The following is a 23,165-nucleotide window of genomic DNA, read 5'->3' as shown; positions in this document are numbered from 1 at the left end:
AGCTTCAGCAATAACCAGCGCTCTTTCAAAAAGTCATTGTTGAGAAACTGGATGATAGTTAGATGATAAACAAAAACCAAGGGTGTATCTTTACTTTCTCTGTGTATTTTTTTCGTACTCTCTTTAGAGATACTTCACGCTGGATAAGGGCATCCTGAAGTATGGCAAGAGCAATGCCGACGTAAGTACTTACTGGCTACAAAATTATACTGCCATGCATTTTTACAGCATGTGGTTTACCATTGTCTTCTTGTTGTACCTACTAGAGCTAGACTGACAACGGGCAATTAATTGAGTCGGGATTTTAAAATTTATGATCCAGTGTGTTCATAACATGTTTTGACTTGCAGATTGAGAAGGGGAAGCTTCACGGATGCATTGATGTAGGGCTCTCTGTTATGGCCATTAAGAAGAAAGCCAAGTGCATCGATCTCGATGCTGAGGAGAACATTTATCACCTGAAGGTAAACCAGAAGGCTAGTCAAAGACATCCCCCGCCCCCCACTCATGTCTAGGAAATGAGATCCCCCATCGGATTCCCATTATTTTCCTTGGAAGTAGACCATGTAGTTGCTTAACCAATTGTAGGGTGACGTTGGATATACCAAGTCTTCGTTTTAGCTGTCACCTCTTTGTCCTTGTGTGAATGTTTTGTTCAGATCAAGTCACAGGAGCTGTTTGATGAATGGGTCTCCAAGCTGCGTCACCACCGGCTCTATCGGCAAAATGAGATTGCTATGTGTCACAATGAGAAGTCCCTCCACTTCCCGCGCTACCCCACCCCCACATCCCCCAGCTTTGCTGACAGCGCTCCAATTAGAAAGGTCTATCTCCCCTAATGAACTTTGTGGCTGTTGCCAAACATTCTTTGGTTTCTGCTTATATCCATTGTGCTCAATATTTTAGTTAAAAACTAATACAGTGGTACCTCTACTTACGAAATTAATTCGTTCCAGAAGTGATTTTGTGACTTGGATTTTTATATATAATTCGTTCCTAGATCTTTAATACAACCCTTAAACCCTTTTGAAAAATTATTCAAGAATACCAATTTTGTATGAAATATGTATGGTAAAGTATCGATGTATGCAGAAAAGATAAGAAAATGAAAGTAAAAGAAATGCAAATACATTTTCCATTAGAGTGGAGTTGTGAGTGGCAGCTGAGTCAACATACGTACACATGCATGTGAACACACAAGTTAGGCTTGGTGAAATATCAATTCCACAACAATTGCTTTGGACGACTTATAATTTTCCTAAAATGCGCAAAGCAAACGTAAACAAGCTTTTCCCTCGCACTGGGAATAACTAACTTTTTGGGAGCCTTTTTGGGAGCATAAAGCTGCACTAAGCACACTAAGAAAAACTCAAAAAACAACATATTAGAACTTTGTGAACGGGGGTTGAATGTCCACAAATCACCATAGTCCACCATAGTCCCAGAAAAATGTGAAAATATTCCCGGAAAAGAGCGCTTTAATCCTCCGTTATAGCGCCCACTTACAGTGCTCTAACTTTGGGTCCACCATCATGGAGACGCAGCTCCCCTTTTGGCCAATGGCAGGCCAGTGGCGTGTAGAGAGATAGCCAATGGGAGAGGAACTCTATCGTGACAATTTTTAAATTAAATAAAGGATGCTACAAGAGGTTGTTTGTATTTTTCAGATTTCGTGTTTTTTTTTTTATCCTGAGACAACATTTTCCCCTTAGGCCTTCTGTAATCTGAATATTTCATATGTAGAGACATCCGTAAGTAGAGGTACCAATGTGTTTGTAAAGGGTTCACAATGAATTAGTACTTGGGTATGAACCTTCTACTTGTGTTTTTATTTATGCAGTGTGCGCCTTTGCGTCGCCAGTCTACCGTGCATTCAGGGGGAGTGTTCTCTTTTAGCTGCAACAGCCAAGCCAAAGTAACAGCATGGCTGCAGTCGTCTGACGACATGGACAAATGCTCCAAAGGTGAACACGCACAGCTGCTCGTTGACAAATTTATCACAGATCCCCCATCTCAAAATATATTTAAATTGGACATTATTCTCCTTTTTTAATAGTGTGTGCTTCTACAAACGGTTTACACTTTGTGATAAAATCTCACTTCACTAACTTTTTTTCCGCTTTCTTTTTCTGAGAACTCTTTCTGTCTTATCAAATCCCTTTTGACTTGCCGGCTTTTTCTTTAAAGCTACTTTGTCAAGAAGTAATACTATTCCTATCACATATTGATCAGTTGCTTTGTTAAATTGCCCAATGAGACTTATGTAGGATAAGGACATTTTCTTGCCGCTAATTGAAATACTATAAAAACTCTGCTAGAGTAGCTAAGATGCAATTTTGTAGGATGCAGTTGTATTGCATCGGTGCGCTTTGCAGAGTTGAGTTTAGAGAGTGAACAAAGACAAAATAGATTTTTCTGCTCCAATAGTCTAATTGTCCAATAGTTGTTCAAATAACAAATCAACAACTGTAGACGTGCGTTTTCTTTGGCTGGTCACACTAAATATCTCCAGCTTCTAAACAAGCATGGCGACTATTGTATCATTTTCACAGTTGGTACAAAAGTCCAACGTGTTCATGAGAATAAAAGGCTTTGACTACTTATCCTTATCTCTATAGATTTGTCCGTTTGTGAGGCGTACCTTCTTGAGCTGAGCCACCTTCTTCAGAGCATGGAGGTACTCCATCGTACCTATTCTGCGCCCTCCATCCAAGCTCTTCAGGTGGTATGTTTGGCAGATTTATTGTTTTGAAATAATACTGTGGGAGTTAGTTAATGTGTGCCTTTGAAGCACTAGTCCATTATTTTGAGCTATAATTACTTGAAAGGGGTTAATTAAATTACAAAAAACTACAGTGAATTTCAGTTGTATTCAATATAAACAGATGTTTGACAACGTTTTTTCAAATATTTAGGAATAAATTACAACTTTATTGTAATTTAACTCAATCTTTTACAGTATTATATTACCATTTCCCCCTAAAATGTACAGGTGTGGTAAAAAAATGTACATACACTTGTGAAGAACATAATGTCATGGCTCTCTTGAGTTTCTAGTTATTTCTACAACTCTGATTTTTCTCTGATAGAGTGGTTGGAACAGATACTTCTTTGCCACAAAAACATGCATAAAGTTTGGTTCTTTTCTGACTTTATTATGGGTGCACAGAAAAAAAGTGATCAAATCTGCTGGGTTTTAGAAATAACTGGAAACTCAAGAGAGCCATTACATTATGTTCTTCACAGGTGTATGTAAACTTTTGACCAACACTTTAAGTGCAGCTCTAATGCTCAAAATGTAATTTAGATTAGGTTAGATAACTTTATTCATCCCGTATTCGGGAAATTTCATTGTCACAGTAGTAAGAGGGTGAGAATACAGACACAGGAAAGACAAAAATAAATAGGCAATAAATAAGTTAATTCATAAATAAATAAATACATTACAAACATGTATATATATATATATATATATATATATATATATATATATATATATATATATATATATATATATATATATATATATATATATATATATATATATATATATATATATATATATATATATATATATATATATATATATATATATATATATACATATATATATATATATATATATATATACATATATATATATATATATATATATATATATATATATATATATATATATATATATATATATATATATATATATATATATATATATATATATATATATATATATATATATATATATATATATATATATATATATATATATATATATATATATATATATATATATATATATATATATATATATATATATATATATATATATATATATATATATATATATATATATATATATATATATATATATATATATATATATATATATATATATATATATAAATATAAATATACAATCCATTCGAATTAAAGAGACTTCTTATGAATTAAGTGTCATTGGTGGTGATTGACGTTTAATCCATTGGTAGTAGGAGCGCTGGATACCACTGCCACCCTCTTGAATTCAAAATGTATTTAACGTCTAGCATCCTCCATGACAGCCTTTAAGTTAATATATTGGCCAAATTGTGGCTAACCATCACAATTTGCCGCTAACTCTCAAGCTTCCTCCTTTGTTCCATGTTGTTGCTATTTATGGAACTTTTCAAATCTATTTTTATTAAACAAGGCTCCAGTTAAAAAGGCTGTATCCATTCAGTGTGTTATGATTGCTAGGCCTCTACATTTGACAGCCCTAAGAAAGAAAAGAGGCTTCCGAGAAAGTGGCGCACAAAGAATTACAACAAAGATGTCAAAACAACACTGCAAGTAGGTTGTCAAAAGCGCCCCTTTTTAACGTCTTTGATAAAAATCTATTGAATAATCTCTGCTTTTCTTGAAGGTTCCAAGCTGCATCTCCGGATCGGTCCGCCTCCACGCCTCGAACCCCAACCTCTCCACTGCTGCACTCGCCAATGACAAAACCGACCAAGAGTGTTTAGATTCTCCTTTTGATGTGGCCAAGCTGCAGGAGGACTTCTGCCGTGTCGCCAGTAACCGTGAGTGACACCCCGAATAGCCGCACTTTCCCATTACTCGTATTTGGTTATTTGTTTTAACTTGAAAAGTAGTTCCTCTCTTTCCATGATCACATGGAAAAATGTGTTTCCAAACACTAAAGCTAAAGTCACTGACTGAACTGGAATCCATATCCAATTATTTCTGGTCTAAAGAAAGCAATTGACTAAACCAAACTGGCCAAAGTTGACAAAATCTAAGATGAAAAATTACAATATACTGTATTTTTCGGACTATAAACGGCACCAAAGTGTAGGTCCCTCTTTTGGGAGGGCATTTTTTTAATTTAATCAGAATCCAAGAACAAACATTGGTTGACGTAAAAATAGTAAACTGAAGAAAAAATGGGCTAATAGCCACCCGTTAACATTGGATAACTAAAACCTAAAAAAGAAAATAAAAAAAAAACATAGCAGAATGTCCTCACACTTGAGTATTAGTCGCAGGCCCAGGCTAATATTCCTTAATATTCTGAACCACTAATCCTCACAAGGGTCGTACAGGAGCCTATCCCAGTGAACTATGGGCACCAGGTAGGAAACACCATGAATTGATGACTAGCCAATCACACACACCAAGCCAACCTATTAAAAAATGTGTGAGTTATAGTCCTGGAAGATACATTATACACCGCAACTGACGACAACTATGTTTTAAGGCAGGTTATTTACACAAAGAGATGCTACTTATAAACACTTGATTCATTAAACCATCTTTTTCAAATAGAGTAAACATCCATCACATTGCCATTTTTCAATTAAACACCACAACTTGACCTTTAAAAAAAAAAAAAAAAAAACATCTAAATTTAATAAACAGCTCACTTACAAAGAATTAAAAAATTATCCACTTTACCTTGCCTTGTAAGCTTGAAGCAGACAAAGTCATCAAAAATCCCACCCTTAGCATATAATAGTATTGTCAGGCTTAACAGCTTTCTTATAGTACCACACTGTGGCAAAACAAAACAAAGTCAAAGCACCTCGGGCTAGCATCAAACTTTTCTTCTGTAACGGGATCAATCATCCTACGCAACAAAGTTCAATAATGTCCTCTGAGAGCTGGTTGGAAAATGGCTAATTGGCACTCAAATCAAGTCTTGTCACAGCAAGCAGTAGATATCTATCCTTTTTAAATAGTTTGTTTTAGCGTTATATAGCATCAACTGTCCTATTCATCATCTCTGACATCCCCAGAATATTTTAGGAAATCTGACGAGCCCTAGGACGCTTTGTCGGGGTTAGTTTTAGCTGATTAGTGCTATGAGATGGAAAGATATGTGTTGTTTGCATATGTATTCTTTGGAAATATTTCTAATCATCCATGGTTGGATTTGACATATTCTTCTGTAGTGGCCACAAGGGTCTTTTCTTGAAAAGAAGGATATACTTGAAAATAACTAATTTTCTCATAAAATGAACATATGGAGCTATTACTAGCTGTATTTTGTGAAAATGTAACCATCAAAATTTGTCATCACACACAAAAATGAAAACTTCTTTTTTAAATGTATTTTATTTCATGCAGAAGAATTCAGGTTTTATGCTCTAAAAATAATTATTTTCAAAAAGCCGGTTCATTATACGAGCTTCAGCATACAAATGAAGAAAAGAAATAAGCATCTTATAGTCCAAAAAATACACTTATTCCGAGTTTAAAAAATACATTGGCAGTAAAGTGAAATGGGTGGCAACTTCATTTAAGCTTAAATGAAACAACTGTGAGTAGTATTTTAAAATGACTAATGAAGGACAATATCAGCAAAAAACATGCAAGTGAATTTAGTAATGACTCATTACGCTTCTTTTGAACAAGAAGATTGGTACAGCATGAGGCACCAGAAGAAAACATTAACAATCCGGTGGTTTCGTCTCTGTGTGTGAGATTGAGGATTTAAAAAAGAAGGAAGTACAGAGGATATTCAGGAAAATAGAGTGGAGGAAGGAAGGCTTTCACGTGCTATGACAGACTCGTGCCGTTACGACAGTGGAAGAGAAAATGCCCAAATATGCCTTGAACTTACTCTTACTCAAAAAGACTAATTTTAAACATAAAGCATAGATGATTAACAAGAAAACATTTTTAGACATTAATAGGAATTTTAAAAATGATTTGCAGCCAATTTGTTGTTGTTTTTACACACAAGTATTTGCATCATATACTTTGGACTAAAAGTCACTACTAAAAGTCACTACTTATTCTCCCTGCTTGGAATCCTGCATATTAAAGTCAAATAAAATGCATTTTTTCTTGTCAAATTTGGAAGATTGGATTTATAGTTAGTGGCATCTAGTTGTATGTTTACCACCAAATGTTTATTATTATAACTTCTGTGGTACTATAGATTAGTGATTGACATCACAACAATTTCAAAATGGAACCTCTTGGTCCCCTGAGGACCCACAGAATCTTAAAATGCTCACTGTTGCGTTTATTGAGCTACAAATCGAATTGATTCAGCATGTTATTGTAGTTCCTGTCGTCATGGTGCAATGGGACATGGCTCTCTCCGGCTGTTAAATCAATCATTACATTTTCCTTAGTTGCTCCTATGTGAAAACTTTCAAATATTTAAGTCATTAGAAATAGTGCCTCCTTTCGGGGTGATTATTCATCTGTCATGCTAAGTCTCTATTGTTATCTAAAAGCTTCCAATTTGCAATCACAGCCTGCGTTTCCCCCTCTTCAGTGCACACCACCATGAAGTCAGCCCTGAGTTCACTCACCTCGGAGAAAGAGCGATTAAAGCAATGCATGGACCAAGAAAGCTGTCCCCCCACTTCCCCGCAGGTGGTCGGTTTGAAGAACGCCCTGACAACGGTACGTGAGCTGTTTCCGTTTGTCATAGCTCTCAAGTCTCATTGAGGGTTAGCCAGCGGAGGGTCACCCACCCACCTACCTTAGACTTGAGTCACTGGTGCTTTCCACTCAGGCTCTTTCCCCTCTTTTCACTGTGAAAATTGATCATCACACCGACACAGTGGAACTTGGGCGCTTTTGACTCCGACACATTTCTTTGGCAATAATAGCCTTCTGTCTGTAAGCTCCTAATGACTCAGTCTACCTACGCGAGCGACCACACAGCGTGGCAATAATGGGTCGGTCTTGTCTTCTATTCTGCATTGTCGGCTCCCTGTCGTCAATGATAACATTTAGCACAATCCAAAATGATTGTCATGCCGTGTGCCACATAATGAATTTAACTAGAACGGCACACCAAAGAACACTTCATGGATAATTACCTTCTGCCCGTGCATCTTTTTCTATTTACTATGATTAATCATTCACAGTAAAATTAGATGAAGCATTAAATATAACTACAAATACAAGAATGTAAGAATTGGGGCCCAGCTGTCGTTTGTTATGAGCACGTCCTTGTTGATTTATGGGTATCTGCTTATTTAGACCTTATTTGAAACTTTTTGTCACTCGAAATAAAGTCAACTCAATTCATAATTTTACTATGTGATTAGGCACAGTTGATGTAATAATTAACTAAACATACAGTAAGCAGTTAAACATTTCAGAAATGTTTTCATGAGTCATATCCACCAAAGGAGTTTTCAATACAGCGTTCCCTCGCTACTTCGCGGTTCAGCTACCGCGGACTCAGAGCTTCGCGGATTTTTTTTGGAAATAAATACAAATATTACATTGAAACAACATATTTTTACAGTTTTTTTGTTATAACATGAATTTCACTCTCTCTACTCGTATTCTATAAGGTGTACTGTATACAGGGGGTAAAAAAATAAAAAATAAAATAAAAAATAAAAAAAATAAAATTCAAATTGAGTTCAAATTAAGCATTTTTGAAGGGGCATCCCTACTTCGCGGAAATTCACTTATCGTGGGTGGTCCCGGTCCCCATTAACCGCGATAACCGAGGGAACACTGTAGTTCAAAAAGTATTCATTGTTCCAAATACATACTTAAAAAGTGGTTCAGACTTTGAAGAATATCTGGCAACTAATTTTTAGGGTACCATTGTGAGTTTAAACAGTGTTTACATAGATTGGTTGTTTTTTTTTCAGGCTCTCGCCCAGAACTCAGAGTTGCGTGAGCGCCTTTGTAAGATTCACGCAGATTCTCACATCGTAGAATCAACACTACTCAATCTCAGTGCCACTGTGCAGGTGCGTATGCGGAGAATGTGGCAACTTTCCCAACCACGACCATAATGATAATTCCCCTCCCTGTTTTCCTCCCACATCCTGAACCAGTCTTTTTTTTTTCTTCTCTCATCAACACACAGCGTGCCGCTCTTCACTCACCCCCTCGTTAATGACGATAAAGAGCCGTTTAAGAAAAGAAAGAAAGAAAAAGAACACATCTCGACATTAGCAATGAAAGCCATGTGTTTCGTGTACTCACACAACAAGCTGTCATATGGCACTTTTATCGCATCTGCAAATTTTGTTATCTAATTAATTGCTCGTTTGTTAAATCCACACGGTTGATGTGTATCCTCTGGGATTTTCTACGGTGAAATTAGCAGTCTAGTTTTCTCAAACAAAAAAATATATTTTCTTGGATATGTGACAGTCACAATTGAATGATTCAGGTCCAAATTAGCTTTAATTCATCCATTAATATTACAATAGTATATCCCCTGCTGTTTATACACACCATCAAGAAGAAAGATATACTTTAATACAGAGGTCGGAACCTTTTTGACAGAGAGAGCCATAAATAATTCATATTTTCTAATGTTATTTCTTGAGAGCCATTCTCAGAATTGAAAAGTAAAAACACATGAAAATGTGTGATTTTTTTTGTCATTTCACCACTTTTAAAGTACAAAAAGTTTGAAATATTTTGACAAGGTTGTTATGCTGTTGCTAATAAATCAGTATTAATGATATCATGCATGCAGAAGAGTAATAAAACACAAAATTATGATTAAAGTGGTGGTAGAGGTACTGTCAATGCCTATTAGTGCGTTCGCAACTCAGCTCTCTCCCCAGTGATTTCCATATTTGACCTCACAATTTCGCGGAGAGCCAAATGCACCCATGGAAAGAGCCACGTATGGCTCCTGAGCCATAGGTTCCGTGCCCCTGCTTTAAGTTAAACTCCAAATAGTTATACATTCCAGCTCCTTGGGGACATTATGTTGTTGAAAGACATAGAGCCAGATATTAAATTTAGAAATGCTATTATTCCCCCCCTAATGTCACCTCATTGGTTCATTAGTGTTATTCAGATTCTTATAGTTATAATGAGCTCTCACCATCATCAACACATTGTTATTAAACCATTGTGGCCAATGCTGCTTCCTTTCCCTGACCCGCTCCTGAGTAGGCAGATTCATTTTTTTTTATTGTGTATTTTTTTTATTTATTTTTATAGAAACAAGAGGAGACCACATGTGAATCTCATTCCTTGGTGCATCAAGAGTCCAATGAGAGCAGAGCCTCCATCACAGAGTCGCTGTCTGAGTTTTTTGACGCACAGGAGGTTCTTTTGTCCAATAGTTCCTCTGAAAATGAGGTGAATGGTGGGCTTGGCTCTAAATGTCAACAGCAATGGGTGAAATGTTAAAAACGATCTAGTACATACATATTTTTAAACTGAACTGCTTTTTTTTTACAGTTTTTTGACACCAGAAACTAGCCACTAGAACATGTAAAAAGAATTTTGGAGAACATAATGTCACAATGCTTGTCTTTATTTTCATATGGCTGCTAAGAAAGCCGTACTGTGAAAATGAAAGTCAATTACTTTCATCTAAAAATAGTTATACATTCCAGCTCCTCAGGGACATTATTTCCCAAAAAAATGTGACAGCGTGCTAAAAAAAAACTGCCCTTGCTTTTATCAGAGGTGCTTTTCATGCTTGTCTTATCACAATTGTTCAAAATTTGGATGTTTGTTTTTTTTTTTTTTTTTTTTTAGCTTTCAGAAGATGACTCGTACATCAGCGACGTTAGTGACAACATTTCCATGGACAACTTCAGCAATGACACAGAAACTATAAGACCAAACTCAGGTAAATTAAAAACAGAAAGGTCTAAAACACCGATATGAAAACAAAAAAAAAGAACAAATCCATCCCAGTTTCTCACGTTTTGGGTCTTGTCAGCTTCCGAAGAGCACGGCGCCGTCCTGTACCGCCGAAGATCTCGCCTCCCGTCGCCCAGCCCCAGTGGAAGCACCATCAGCTTATGGAACATCCTCAAAAACAACATCGGCAAAGACCTGTCCAAAGTGGCCATGCCGGTGCACCTCAATGAGCCGCTTAACACCTTGCAGAGGTTGTGTGAGGAGCTGGAGTACAGCGAGCTACTTGACCAGGCTGCCGACACGCACGATCCATTGGAACGCATGGTTAGAGGATTGATTTAGTGCTCCGGTTTAAAGCAGTTGAAGGCAGTTGGTCATTCTTACGAGTCTTTCTTCATCCGCCCATTGTCATCCAAGAAATCTAGTGTGGAAATGTCACAAAAACTACATAAAGCGAGCCAAAATAGTGCTGGGCTGTTCTCAATTTACTCATAAATGATAAATGGAGTGATTAGCATGTCCGCCTCACAGTTCTGAGATCTAGAGTTCAGTCCTGTGCCCCAACCAGCCTTCCTTTGTGAAGTTTTCATCTTTTCCTTGTGCTTGTGTGGGTTTATTTCTGGGTACTCCAGTTTCCTCCTACAAACCAAAAACCTACATACATGAAAGGCTGATTGTTCACTTTAAATTGTCCATAGGTTTGAGTTTGCGTAAATGGTTGTTTGTGTCCTTGTCCCTTGCGATTAGCTTGCAACTACATCAGGGTTACACCACTTCCTGGCCATAGTTATCTGGGATGGGCTCCAGGCAGACCCCCACTCACCCCCAACACTCAGGATAAGTGGTACAGAAGATGAATGGATGAATTCTAAATGGAAATTTGAGCCCTGAATGCCTTGCTCTAAATTCCACTGGAAGAGCATGTTCAAAGAAGGACAAACAAAAGCCATCTGGACCATTTAAAAAGTATAGAAGAAAAAGGAACGCATTTAAAATATGATTTAATAGATATTTTGATTTAGTGTCCCATTTAATTTAGTTTAATTGGTGCATCATCACTACATCAGCAAGTACTGTTTATTTTTCTTCATCATATTCAAGCATATCATCCAAAAAGAATTTTCAACAGCCAAATCTGTGTTCACACCAGCCAGGTTTTACTCTACTGGCATGATAATATCATTTTCAAAGACAATATAATCTTGAGCTGAAGGGCAATAGGTGGCCTGGTGACCAACCATGCGTGTCCCGTGTGACGCAATGTCATCTTTTTAATTAAATAGGCCCCGCCTACCAATGTCATGCGATTGAATGTTCACGCCATGAGAAGATGACTTTGGTTTATCTTCCTGTCAGAGATATAAGCAACAATGAAGAAGCAGCCAATCCAATTTTTTTCTCTCATTTAAGTCATTTCAGCTGCCATGTAACTAGGAAAAAATGGAATGACAGGAACATACTTTCAATATTACAAAATTTATGTTGCAATATTACAAGAAGAAAGTCCTACAATGTAAAATTATAGGGGAAAAAAGGCACACAATTTCTCGGTAAAAGTCGTACTATTACAAGAATAAATTCATATATTGCAATATTACCATCCTGAGTTGTAATATAACAAAAAAGTCATATTACAAGATTAGCGTTTCCAAAATATATATATTTTCATAATGTAAGAAGTAATGTAATGTAACATTACTATATTGTAGTAATAAGTCAACCCACCAAGTTTTACAAGGAAAACCGCATTTCATCATATATAAATTGTATTATTGGATATTTACAACAAAAGACTTGCATCTCATTATCTTATAACAATTCTGTACACACTGGACTATAAACCGCAGCATTCCAAGCATGGGGGGAAAAAAATCATCATGTTGTCAGAAATGTACAGTATATCATTCTGTCTTTCAGCAATGGTGCTGACACGGATGAAACACAAATATCAATTATTCTTTATTATCACTAGCCTATTGTGCCACATAATCCACTTAGAGGATACCTTTTCAACCTCAAGGGTAAACGTTTCAACTGTTTTATTCTGTTGCGCTTTATGGTTAATAAGAAAAATATCGATCTCAATTTGTTTTGTCCATAACTCCACCACTCATACTTTATGGCTCATGGCCTTGAGACCAAATTTTGTTTGTGTGTTTAGGTCTTCATTGCTACTTTTGTGGTATCTGGTTACGCATCCAGCTTCTACAGAACTGGCGGGAAGCCTTTCAATCCCGTCCTGGGAGAGACTTACGAATGTGATCGGCCAGATAAAGGTTTCCAGTTCATAGCAGAGCAGGTAAGCTTGGTGCGCTACATATATAAATATACAGTATGCATAACTGTCAACCTCTGCCGATAACTGCCCTTAGAAATGATTATGATTCCCCGTACAAACTCCCCAAAATACGTACAAACACCGTACGACGCATGTTTACTCGCGGTAACTCGTTTCTTACTATGTAGCTCCTCCATGCTTGCTTCCACGATATTTACTCTATGTATATCTACGCATGCGCATATCATCCTTTATCGATATTGCCGTACGCACCGCAAAAAAAATACATACAATTGAGGATAATTTTTGCTGTTATACCGTGACAATAGTAACGATCGATGACAGTAGCGTCGTTGGCTACCAGCCTACGAGACTATCTGGATTTTTGCCAAAACGGTCTTGTTGAGATCAGTTTTCATAAATATTGGCGATTTAAAAAAAAAATGTCCCCGTACAAAAGTTGGTGTACGGCGTAGATGATTTGAAATGGTAAAAAAATGTATAAAATACGTGTAAAACGTACAGGTTGGCGCACAGGTAGGCAGTATGAGTTGAATCTGATCTTCTGGTGACATCCAGAAACAAAATGGCCCCAATATTGCACTTGGATGTACTTTTTGTAATTTGTTATCTACGTCAACAGGTTAGCCATCATCCACCAATTTCAACTTGCCATGCTCAGTCGAAAAACTTTATCTACTGGCAAGGTGCGTGAAGAACCAGTTAGTTGATTTCATGCTTGAAGTTTTTCCAAGATATTCATTCATTTTGCAGACGTGAGGTGTAAGAACAAGTTTTGGGGGAAATCGATGGAGATTGTGCCCGTAGGCAGCACACACATTACTTTGCCTGGGTGAGTTTTTTTTTTTTTTTTTCACGTGGAACCGCAACACAAGTGTCACATTGGAAGTCTGTCTAAAACATCCTTTGTCATCATTGCGGCAGGTCCGGAGACCACTACGAGTGGAACAAGGTGACATCGTGCATTCACAACATCCTGAGCGGACAACGCTGGATCGAGCATTACGGCGAGATTACTATCAGAAACTCCAGCAGCGACGCCTGCCAGTGCAAGATCACATTTGTCAAGGTGACCCGACTCTGCAGACTACAAAATCATCCAATCCAACTCGATATATCACTAATCCTATCTAATCTTTCTATTTTACTCAAGAATGTCTGTTTTTTTCCTTTTTTTTTTATATGACTGCACAAAAATAGAAGTCTCAGGTCGTGTTTTTGGTGTCTTGGAGACTTAACAGACTAAATCCATCCGTTAATAGCACACTATATTAAAAAAAAGCAAAATATTAAGTATAGGGCTTTTTTTTCTCCTAACAGAATAGTATATTTGCATATTTAAACATGGACACTGTCTTTTTTGTCCTTAGTGAGATGTTTCTGTTGGTGCGATTTCAAATCCAGAATCCTCCAATGGGGTTTTTATATCTGTCTAATGACTCATTCCGGGTCTAGGACTTTATATGTCTCAATGACCTTTGCTCACAGTTGGCGTTCTTCACTGACATGCAGCAAAGAAGCTCATATGCTGTTTTGGAGGTTTGATGTATACTGATTTGAGAAGGTTAATTACTTTAGCAGTTCTCATTTGAAAGCCCCGACCCCTAAAGGTAGGCGAGTACAGGGGAAAAAAATGTATTTATTCCGAATCACATGGCATTAAATATACCGGACATGCATTAGAAGCCATGGTGAAGAGCCAAAGAAGACATTAGCATGAGGTCTTGGATGATGGAGTGTGATCTATTTTTGGAAAGAATGAGCTTTCAATTTGATGAATGTTCTTCCTTGTGACAGTCTAAATGGAACTCCAGTGTGAACGAGGTGGAAGGGACCGTCATGGATCAGAAGGGGAATATGCTCCAGAGGCTTTTTGGGAAGTGGCACGAAGCAGTTTACTGCGGGGACCCGCCATCGGCAACATGCATCTGGAGAGCAAGTAGGACCGTTTGGTTTCTTAAGGAATTGCACAATATGAGAACATTAACTTCTCTATAGTAGAGTAGGAATATGTCATAGTATGGTGCAGTGCAGTATAGCATAGAATAGCATAGCATCATATATATTATAGCATAGCATACCTGTCAACTGATGATCATTTCAAATTGTGCACACGATATAACAACTTATGTACAGGATTTTTTTAAGTAGTTTTTTTTTTTTTGTAAATCTGATCTCGTTTTACCCAATTTGGTAAAATCCGGATCGTCTCGGGCACTGGTAGCAGACAAAAATGCCATCATTGATGGCTAATGTTGTCGTGCTTTGATTCCTGATATAACACTTTTTTTCACTATATAAATATAGTGTGTCAGCAAGCAATGTACCCAGACAGTCAAGCTGGCATCGTCATACAGCAATATCTACAGTATCATGAATTTAATGCATACTGATTGGGCACCCTGTTCTCTTTGGAGAAAATTTTAGAGTTTTAAGTGCACCCTATATGACTAAATATGTGCTGCGTTGCATTTGTACGGGTTTTTATCGCTTACTAAGGGGAATCGCAATCATTTATAAGGGGAGCAATTGGCCGATGTTGACAGGTATGGCATAGTAACATATCATGTATAGTTACACATTTAATGCTTTCATATGCAGATGCCATGCCACTAGACCACGAGCAGTACTTTGGCTTCACCAAGTTTGCCATTGAGTTGAACGAGCTGGACACTTCCCTTAAACCACTCCTGCCTCCAACTGACACCAGATTACGTGTGGACCAAAGGTGGGACACACACACAAACAAAAATCCCTTCAGTAGACAATCTCATGTGATATACTCCTCAATAAGAAAGAGTAGACTAGTAACTGCCTTTGGCACGTTTTAGAATTGATCCAAAGTTCATTTAAATCCACGTTTGCTGTTTTTAAAATTGACAAGTCAATGCAGGGGCGGCCCGGCGGATGAGTGGTTAACGTGTCAGCCTCACAGTGGGAGACCTGGGTTCAAATCCAGGTCGGTCCACCTGTGTGGAGTTTGCATGTTCTCCCCAGGCCTGTGTGGGTTTGCTCCGGGTACTCCAGTTTCCTCCCACCTTCCAAAAACATGCATTGTAAGGCTGATTGGACACTCTAAATTGCCCCTAGGTATGGGTGTGAGTGTGAATAGTTGTTTGTCTTCTTGTGCCCTGCGATTGGCTGGCCACAAATTTAGGACGTCCCCCGCCTCTGGGCCAAAGTCAGCTGGAATATGCTCCAGCACCCCCCGCGGTCCAAGTGAGGATAAAGCAGTTCAGAAAATGAGATGAGAGATTAAACGAGAAAGTACTTTGCCAAGTGACATCGTAATTGTGATTAAACATTGTGTGATCTTGAAAAGCTTATACAGCGACATTCTTTTATTAACAACTATTCATAATAACACAACTGTATATGTATTGGTTTTCCACAAGCTATTGTTCAATAGCCCATGGCCAATACAACCAATTTTTTTGCTAAAAGTAAGAATACGTATATCATGTACGCAAAATGACGACGCTCTACATTTACATTCACAGCTATAGTAAATTAAAATCCTCAATAAAGACAAGATTGTTTTATCCCTAACTGGATGAAGAATACACAAACATAAAATTCCTAACCCCAGAATTGTGATCTCTACATGTTAACCATCAGGTGACCTTACTGTCACAACTAAAGTAATATTTTTTTTAAATCCAAAAATTAACAAGGATAAAAAAAAATCACTCAATATTTTGTATTGGAATTGCAGTGCTGCGCAAAGATAATTCAACTTTATTGACTGAACATTGTGTATCGAAACAACCTCCATTTTGTAATACAATGCCAATTGAGGCATCTACTCTTGTTTAACAGTCACGCATGGCAACTTTCACATTTGAACAGGTGTTTATTCCTCATTTGCATGTAAATGATGTCGATGCTGCGTGGTATGCAGATTGCTGGAGGAGGGGAAGCTGGAGGCTGCTGAAGAGCAGAAGCAAAAGATTGAACAGCTGCAAAGAGAAAGAAGGCGACTTCTTGAAGAGAGCAACGGCATACATCAACCCAAATTTTTCAGGTAGTCTTCCCGTAGTCATTTTCCCATATAGATGAATACCAATTGGAATGGGGCCATTTTGCAATCTGGAATGGCTCCTTATCCTCTCCCACTGCTAGTATCTGTTTTTTTTTTCTTTATTCACGCTTAGAAAGTCAAAAGACGACACGTGGGTGAGCAACGGCACTTACTGGGAGTTGAGGAGCAATCCTGGCTTTGCCCGTTTAGATTTCCCGACCTTGTGGTGACATGAAGTGAAAGATATTTGCAGGAAGAATTCCAGTGGAAACATTCGCATTTAGCGCCAACTTTCTTCATTGTTATTGCCTTAACAACAAGTGCTTATCTACGTTGTGTAAATATGTTATGCACCTCGAGAATGTTGATCAATATACAGTGAGTTTAATTTGAAGTCATGTGAAAAGGATGATGCATTTCACCTGATGACAAGATGTTGATGAACTGGGACCTCATCAAAATGATTGCGTGGCACATCATCCTGTCATTTATAGACAATCTCTACCTCAGAGATACAGTAGCCTTGTTATGCCATTGATGAACATTAACATCCAATATTTACTCTGCACACGCCTGATGCCTTATTGGTGATACTTTTATTTCATGCTTTTTTTTTTGGTACGTCTTTTTAAAACTTTTGTCTGTATGGTGCTCTGAAGATGAAACAGATTTGTACTGAAATTCATTGTTATTAACCAAGAAGTGGTCGACATTGACTGCTTAGACGTCCAATACTTTTGAAAAATAGATTGGATGGCTATTGCCGTTAATTGGATTGTCATTGTCAACGACAAGCAATGAGTTCAATGGTAGTATTTTAATTAAGAGGAAAAATACTCCAATGTTTTAGTCTTTTTTTTAATTTATCATGTTTGTTTTTATCCTACATTTTAATCATGTATAACTGCAGCTATTCATTATTATAATATAAAATAGTCCCTTGCCCTTTAAGGGTTAGTAATTTATATCCGAATTATTCAAGTGGAATTTGTGAATGATGTAATTGAGAAGAGCTGGCCAGTAACAAAACATCACTACTGATTCATTTGTCCATCAAATCCAATGCGCAGTCTAAGATGAGTGTTCAAACTGTGCCGCGTCAGCTCAAATAAAGGCTGCGATGCTTCCCTCTTGTGGAGCTTTAGATAACTTTATCATTATTTATTTTACGGGTGTCCATTTTGTGCTGCAAAATGTACAAGATGTTTAAAAGCCCTCTATTAAAGAAGATTTTTTTAAAGACGTGGACAAATTTTGTACTGGAATCAAACCTGAAGCGCACAGCATCTTTTTGGGTTGCCAGATAAGTGCGTCGAAATGGAGAATTGTGCCGAAATGTATTAATATAATTGATTCATATTAACTTTTTTAATTGAAACTACACATCAAAACCTGCTGTTTTTCTGATGCTTCCGGGGTGTGTCTTATTGTGGCAGGAAACCTTTTGTTTAGTGTTTTTTTATCACGATTTTGGGGTAAATAGCCGTGCTGCTCGCTACATTGTTCTTTTGAACGGCTGAAAAATATCGTATTTGCCTTTGTTTGCGTGCAGATGTCTTTTTAAAAAATGTTTATCATAGGGCAACTAACTAATTGACTGTTAGACGAAACAGGTCGACTCGATTTATAGCATCAAGACCACACAACTCACGACTATTCTTCGTCATCTTCTAAACAGACGAATTGGGAGGTCAAACCACCTCTTAGGAGCGCGGTAAGCAACTGACCATCTTTTCCACTTTCAATGTGACGGGACAATGTGGGCGTGGTTACGCCTACTGTCGACGTGGGTGAGATAATTAGGTGCATGCGCAGTAGCTCTTCCTTTTAGAACGCTTCCCATGCTGATGATGGTGGACGTGGACGCCAACGAGGTGAGCAATTCACTGGCCTAAATGCGTTTTTATCACGCGATCGGGAGATTTTTCAGCAATTAATTGAGCCCAAAACGCCAACAAATCTCTTCGTTTAATGCCAGGTTTAACACACCGTCGACGATTTAAGTATGGGCTTCTTTTCTCGACCGGCTTTGTGCCACATGTTACGAGTCAGCATTAGTGTTGGCGTCACGATTTGACTTTAAAAAGCATGTCCCCCGTTTTCTCTCCATTATTGAATCGTGTAGCAAGACTTTAAATTTAATCAAACAATGCAAGAAATCAACCGACGGTTTCCTTGGTAAGTGTTCACTCTAGTCTAGAATGACATCCAGGGGCACGATTTAGTTCCTGTTGTTTTGTATGTAATCGGTTTCATTGAGTGCTCAACGCCCGTTCCCGATTTGTAATTGTTCTGTTTTTACAAAAAAATCACCTATACAAAATTTAAACCAACTTTCTCCTAGCTCACCGGTGTCAAAGTAGCGGCCCTCGGGCCAAATCTGGCATTTTGTGCGGCCTGAGAAATTAAGATTATGCATGTATATTATATTACCTCATCTTCCCCTTTTTCAAATCAATAATTGTATTTTTTAATCAATTTTTTTACTTTTTGTGTTTTTAGTTCAAATATATTTAGTCAAATCTAAAAAAGAAATTGTCTTCCACTAATATTGAACATATTCCCTAAAATATTTAGCATCTTTTTAAAATGAAAATCAAATTGTTGTAAGATATTTCCCCCCATGAAGAAAAACAATCTCAAATGTTTTTTTAGATCTATAAAAACTGAATAGTTAAGGCTTTTGATTCCGTTTTTTAGTCCAATTTAAATAGAAAATAATATCAAAATATTATTTCAAAAACTGTCCGGCCCAAGTAAAAGAGTTGACACCCTTGTCCTAGCAGTTAACGTCAGTCTGTATATTTAATTGCCTTGTCTCGAAAAGGAAAAATAGCACTTGGCACCCGCTAACTTATTTTCATTCTTTATCTTGATCTTTTATTACATTGCTTGTAATATTGCTCTATCCCGTAATTGTTTGGCAACCCCTAAATACGTTGGTTGAATCAAGTTTTCCCTGTTTAGCATCAAGATAAAACTCCTTTCCCCAAGAAACAACTAAGCCTATCTGTTGGATCTCCATTTATGCTAACTTGTGCTTTTTTTGTGTGAAAATGTTCCGTTTAGCACCAAGATGCAGCTCTTCTAGCATGCCAGGAGCACTCTTGAGGTTACAGAAGAGGAGACTGGGCCAGATCAAGGTAAAACTACACCCCTCCAAAAAAGTTGAATCTCCAGTTTATATATTCTAACTTTTGCTATTTTTTTTGCATGCAACAGGCCTGAGAGACCTTCCTCACAAATTGCCCACTTGAATCATATGGTGTCTGTACTTCTGAAAATCCAAATTAAATAAAAGCCTAAATCGTCAACATGTTTCACTGGCTATTCAGTCCCACTGCTCTTTGACTAAATCTTTAAGGTAAAGAGGATCTCAGTTAATGCTGGAGCAGGGATTCTAAGTATGTTTCTCAAGTGTTTATTCCTCCAGTATTTTCCCATTTTTATCCAAGTGTACAGCCCTCCAGATTTTATTTTCTAAGTGTTTATTCCCCTAGCTTTTTTTGCCTAAAATTACATATTTCCTGCGTATATACATACCCCTCTTGTATGTCCCGTGGATATTACCTCCAGCATTTTTATTCCCCCAACTTTTAGTTTCATTTTTGTATATACTAGACCTTTTTCCCCTCATATATACCACCATTGTATTCCCTCCTGCTTTTTTCTTCTAGGTGTTTTCCAAGTATTTATCCCTCTTTTTAGGTAATTATTTTTCTTAAGTGTTTGTCCCCCTATTTTTTGGTAATTTTTTTTCTTAAGTGTTTGTCCCCCCCTTTTTTGGTCAATTTTTTCCCTAAGTATTTATCCCTTTTTATTTTTTTTTCCTTAAGTTTTTATTCCTCTTTTTTAGGTAATTTTTTTTCTAAGTGTTTTGCATTAATTTACAAATGTTTTCTTATGTATGCTGAAGTTCAAATGTTGTAAATAAATTTTTTTTAACTCTTGATTGTGACTTGCATTTTTTGTTAGATAAAGACAAAACTTGTTTACATTTCAAAGCCTTTATTTTGAAAAACTTGAATAAAATGAAGTAATTCCTCTAGTCACCAGCAGGAAATCTGGAAAACAGGAAATCAGCTTTTATTTTGAAAAAGTTCATAGACTGGTTCCCGTTGGTGCTCCAGCATCGTAAAAAATGGAATCTTCTCCACCCCCTGGTGGAATTCTGGAAAACTGAAAAAAGGGGTTAGTACACAGTTAGTTAAAAAAACAATGAGAAGGGCTCACCTTTTATTTTGAAAAACTTCATAGATTGGTTCCCGTTGGTGCTCCAGCATCATAAAAAAAATGGAATCTTCTCCACCCCCTGGTGGAAAACTGAAAAAAAGGGGTTAGTACACAGTTAGTTAAAAAAACAATGAGAAGGGCTCACCTTTTATTTTGAAAAACTTCATAGATTGGTTCCCGTTGGTGCTCCAGCATCATAAAAAAAATGGAATCTTCTCCACCCCCTGGTGGAAAACTGAAAAAAAGGGGTTAGTACACAGTTAGTTAAAAAAACAATGAGAAGGGCACACCTTTTATTTTGAAAAACTTCATAGATTGGAGGCTCCTGAGACTATCTGTTCATATGAAGAAATCAGGTCCCCTCAGGTGGATTCTGAAAAAGGAGTCAGTACACAGAGTTAAATGAAGAGCTCACCTTTTATTTTGAAAGGCATGAAACCTAGTCCCCCTTGGGTGGAATTCTGAATAAACATTCACAAGGTCTTATCATTTATTTTGGAAAAAAAACTCAGATATGCTCAGGCAGAACAAATCTGAGGTTTTTTTCAAAATAAAACGTAAGACCTTGAAATGTTTTTCAGAATTCCTGCCTATGTCAAGATAGTCTCTGGCAGAACCAATCTCAACATAGGCAGGAAACCAAAAAAAGGAGTGAAGGCACAATAGATTTAAGTACAGACTAGCATCGAACGTCAACATTTGACAAAACTACTTCCAACATTTCGCTTTTTTCTATAAAATATCAAAAGGCAATATTAGACAGTCTGCAGCAGAGACAATCGTCAGTTTTTCTCCACGAAAATATATCAGGATCTTGATCATGCGGTGGGAAATTTAAAAACACTGGACAGGGGCCTACAAGGTTCAAATAAATCCTACTTCTGCCTCAAGTTTTCAGTCAATTATTTCAAAACTATTCATCCTTAAAAATTAAATATACAAAGCACTTCTGTATTTCTCATTATGTTTAAATGAGTCAAAAATGACACCTGCACTATTGTTAAATAAGTGTTTTGTCAAAACCACATTTAAAACCAATATGAAAAAGGTCCAAGCCCTGAGGTCTTTACAAAATTTAAGGGGCTAAAAGTTTATAATTTATTTATGTTCTGTTCCACTACATGGCAGATTTTTTTTGTAAGTTCAGAAAGATATTGAAAGCCACAGAAACTCAAGTGGAAGCTACTCCTTCACTTGCCACTACAGTATTTTTTTAATTTACTTCAATAGGGATGAGCCTACTTTACAGTTTATCATTTGTCACAGCCATGTCTGGTCTACATTAACCGCGATAAACGAGGGATTACTGTTTATTCCTTACACATCCACTAATGCCATTTGTGTGGGAGACTTATCCACAGTTTGTCATTTAAAAAAAAAAATGTATTATGATGAAAATCGAGCCAATTGCGCAAAGCCCTGAACACTGACGATTAAATATTACACGAATAGAGAAAACCGGAACTATTTAAAAATGACTCACTTTGTTATGGCGTCGACAAGCTGCTCCTTTCTGGTCATTTTGGCCACATTCTTGTTGTTTCCCAGCAGTCGGTGCTCGTTGAGGGACTGAAACACACAAAGGAATGATTTCGTTTTAAACAGAGGGCGATCGGTAACGCAATGTAGCCCATTTGTTTGCAAACATTTTGCTGTCTGCACACACATGGGGCTACATCACGTCAACGAATCACTCCTAAGACGAGAATTGGGGCATTGAAATCCCCAAACGACAACGTACCAAATGTGCAGCATCGTCCTGAGAGAAGTTTGACAGGATTTCGTCGGCAAATCGTCACTTTTGAGCTGCTCTGCATTGCACGCACGCACGCACACCCGTCTTCCTTCCGGGGTCATCGGCCATTTTGGCGTTTGACGTCGGCTATTTGAACTCCGGCCTCGGCCACGCCTATTAAAAAAGGACACATCTTTTTTTTTCATAATAGCGTGCATTAGTCAGTATATGTTTGTGTGGAGGGGCTGTAAATGCTTTTTGGTTGTACTTTAATACTTAAAAGAAAAATACAT

The 23,165-nt window shown here is 37.3% G+C and overlaps 1 protein-coding gene and 2 long non-coding RNA genes across 5 annotated transcripts in view; 2 read left to right on the top strand and 1 right to left on the bottom strand.

Moving 5' to 3' along the window:
• Positions 1 to 18,037, top strand: part of osbpl3b (oxysterol binding protein-like 3b) — a 34,268-nt gene extending 16,231 nt beyond the window's left edge. For 2 of the 3 annotated variants that reach the window (XM_077721391.1, XM_077721392.1), the window contains exons 4-23: positions 128 to 181; positions 351 to 464; positions 660 to 824; positions 1,841 to 1,964; positions 2,619 to 2,725; positions 4,237 to 4,329; positions 4,403 to 4,559; positions 7,268 to 7,398; positions 8,613 to 8,714; positions 9,931 to 10,071; positions 10,477 to 10,570; positions 10,664 to 10,908; positions 12,746 to 12,883; positions 13,506 to 13,569; positions 13,637 to 13,715; positions 13,808 to 13,952; positions 14,681 to 14,822; positions 15,485 to 15,611; positions 16,785 to 16,907; positions 17,038 to 18,037. In XM_077721391.1, coding sequence (XP_077577517.1) covers positions 128 to 181; positions 351 to 464; positions 660 to 824; positions 1,841 to 1,964; positions 2,619 to 2,725; positions 4,237 to 4,329; positions 4,403 to 4,559; positions 7,268 to 7,398; positions 8,613 to 8,714; positions 9,931 to 10,071; positions 10,477 to 10,570; positions 10,664 to 10,908; positions 12,746 to 12,883; positions 13,506 to 13,569; positions 13,637 to 13,715; positions 13,808 to 13,952; positions 14,681 to 14,822; positions 15,485 to 15,611; positions 16,785 to 16,907; positions 17,038 to 17,134 — 2,442 coding nt within the window. In that variant the 3' untranslated portion in view covers positions 17,135 to 18,037. The remainder of the gene's footprint in view (positions 1 to 127; positions 182 to 350; positions 465 to 659; positions 825 to 1,840; positions 1,965 to 2,618; positions 2,726 to 4,236; positions 4,330 to 4,402; positions 4,560 to 7,267; positions 7,399 to 8,612; positions 8,715 to 9,930; positions 10,072 to 10,476; positions 10,571 to 10,663; positions 10,909 to 12,745; positions 12,884 to 13,505; positions 13,570 to 13,636; positions 13,716 to 13,807; positions 13,953 to 14,680; positions 14,823 to 15,484; positions 15,612 to 16,784; positions 16,908 to 17,037) is intronic. The other variant, XM_077721393.1, reaches the window with a different exon arrangement.
• A 618-nt stretch (positions 18,038 to 18,655) lies between these two features.
• LOC144199475 (uncharacterized) lies at positions 18,656 to 20,218 on the top strand. The gene is made up of 3 exons (XR_013326918.1): positions 18,656 to 18,778; positions 19,974 to 20,047; positions 20,127 to 20,218. It is a non-coding gene; the product is annotated as an uncharacterized LOC144199475 (long non-coding RNA).
• Positions 20,219 to 20,898: 680 nt separating this feature from the next.
• On the bottom strand, positions 20,899 to 23,000 carry LOC144199609 (uncharacterized). Its single transcript, XR_013326948.1, has 4 exons — positions 22,879 to 23,000; positions 22,621 to 22,706; positions 21,428 to 21,510; positions 20,899 to 21,083 (listed from the first exon to the last, which is right to left on the bottom strand). It is a non-coding gene; the product is annotated as an uncharacterized LOC144199609 (long non-coding RNA).
• Positions 23,001 to 23,165: the final 165 nt, after the last annotated feature.

Source organism: Stigmatopora nigra, chromosome 7 (assembly GCF_051989575.1).
Source record: "Stigmatopora nigra isolate UIUO_SnigA chromosome 7, RoL_Snig_1.1, whole genome shotgun sequence".
Classification (NCBI taxonomy): domain Eukaryota; kingdom Metazoa; phylum Chordata; class Actinopteri; order Syngnathiformes; family Syngnathidae; genus Stigmatopora; species Stigmatopora nigra.
The sequence above is the reverse complement of the archived record's forward strand: the minus strand, read 5'-3'. Positions and strand labels throughout refer to the sequence as shown.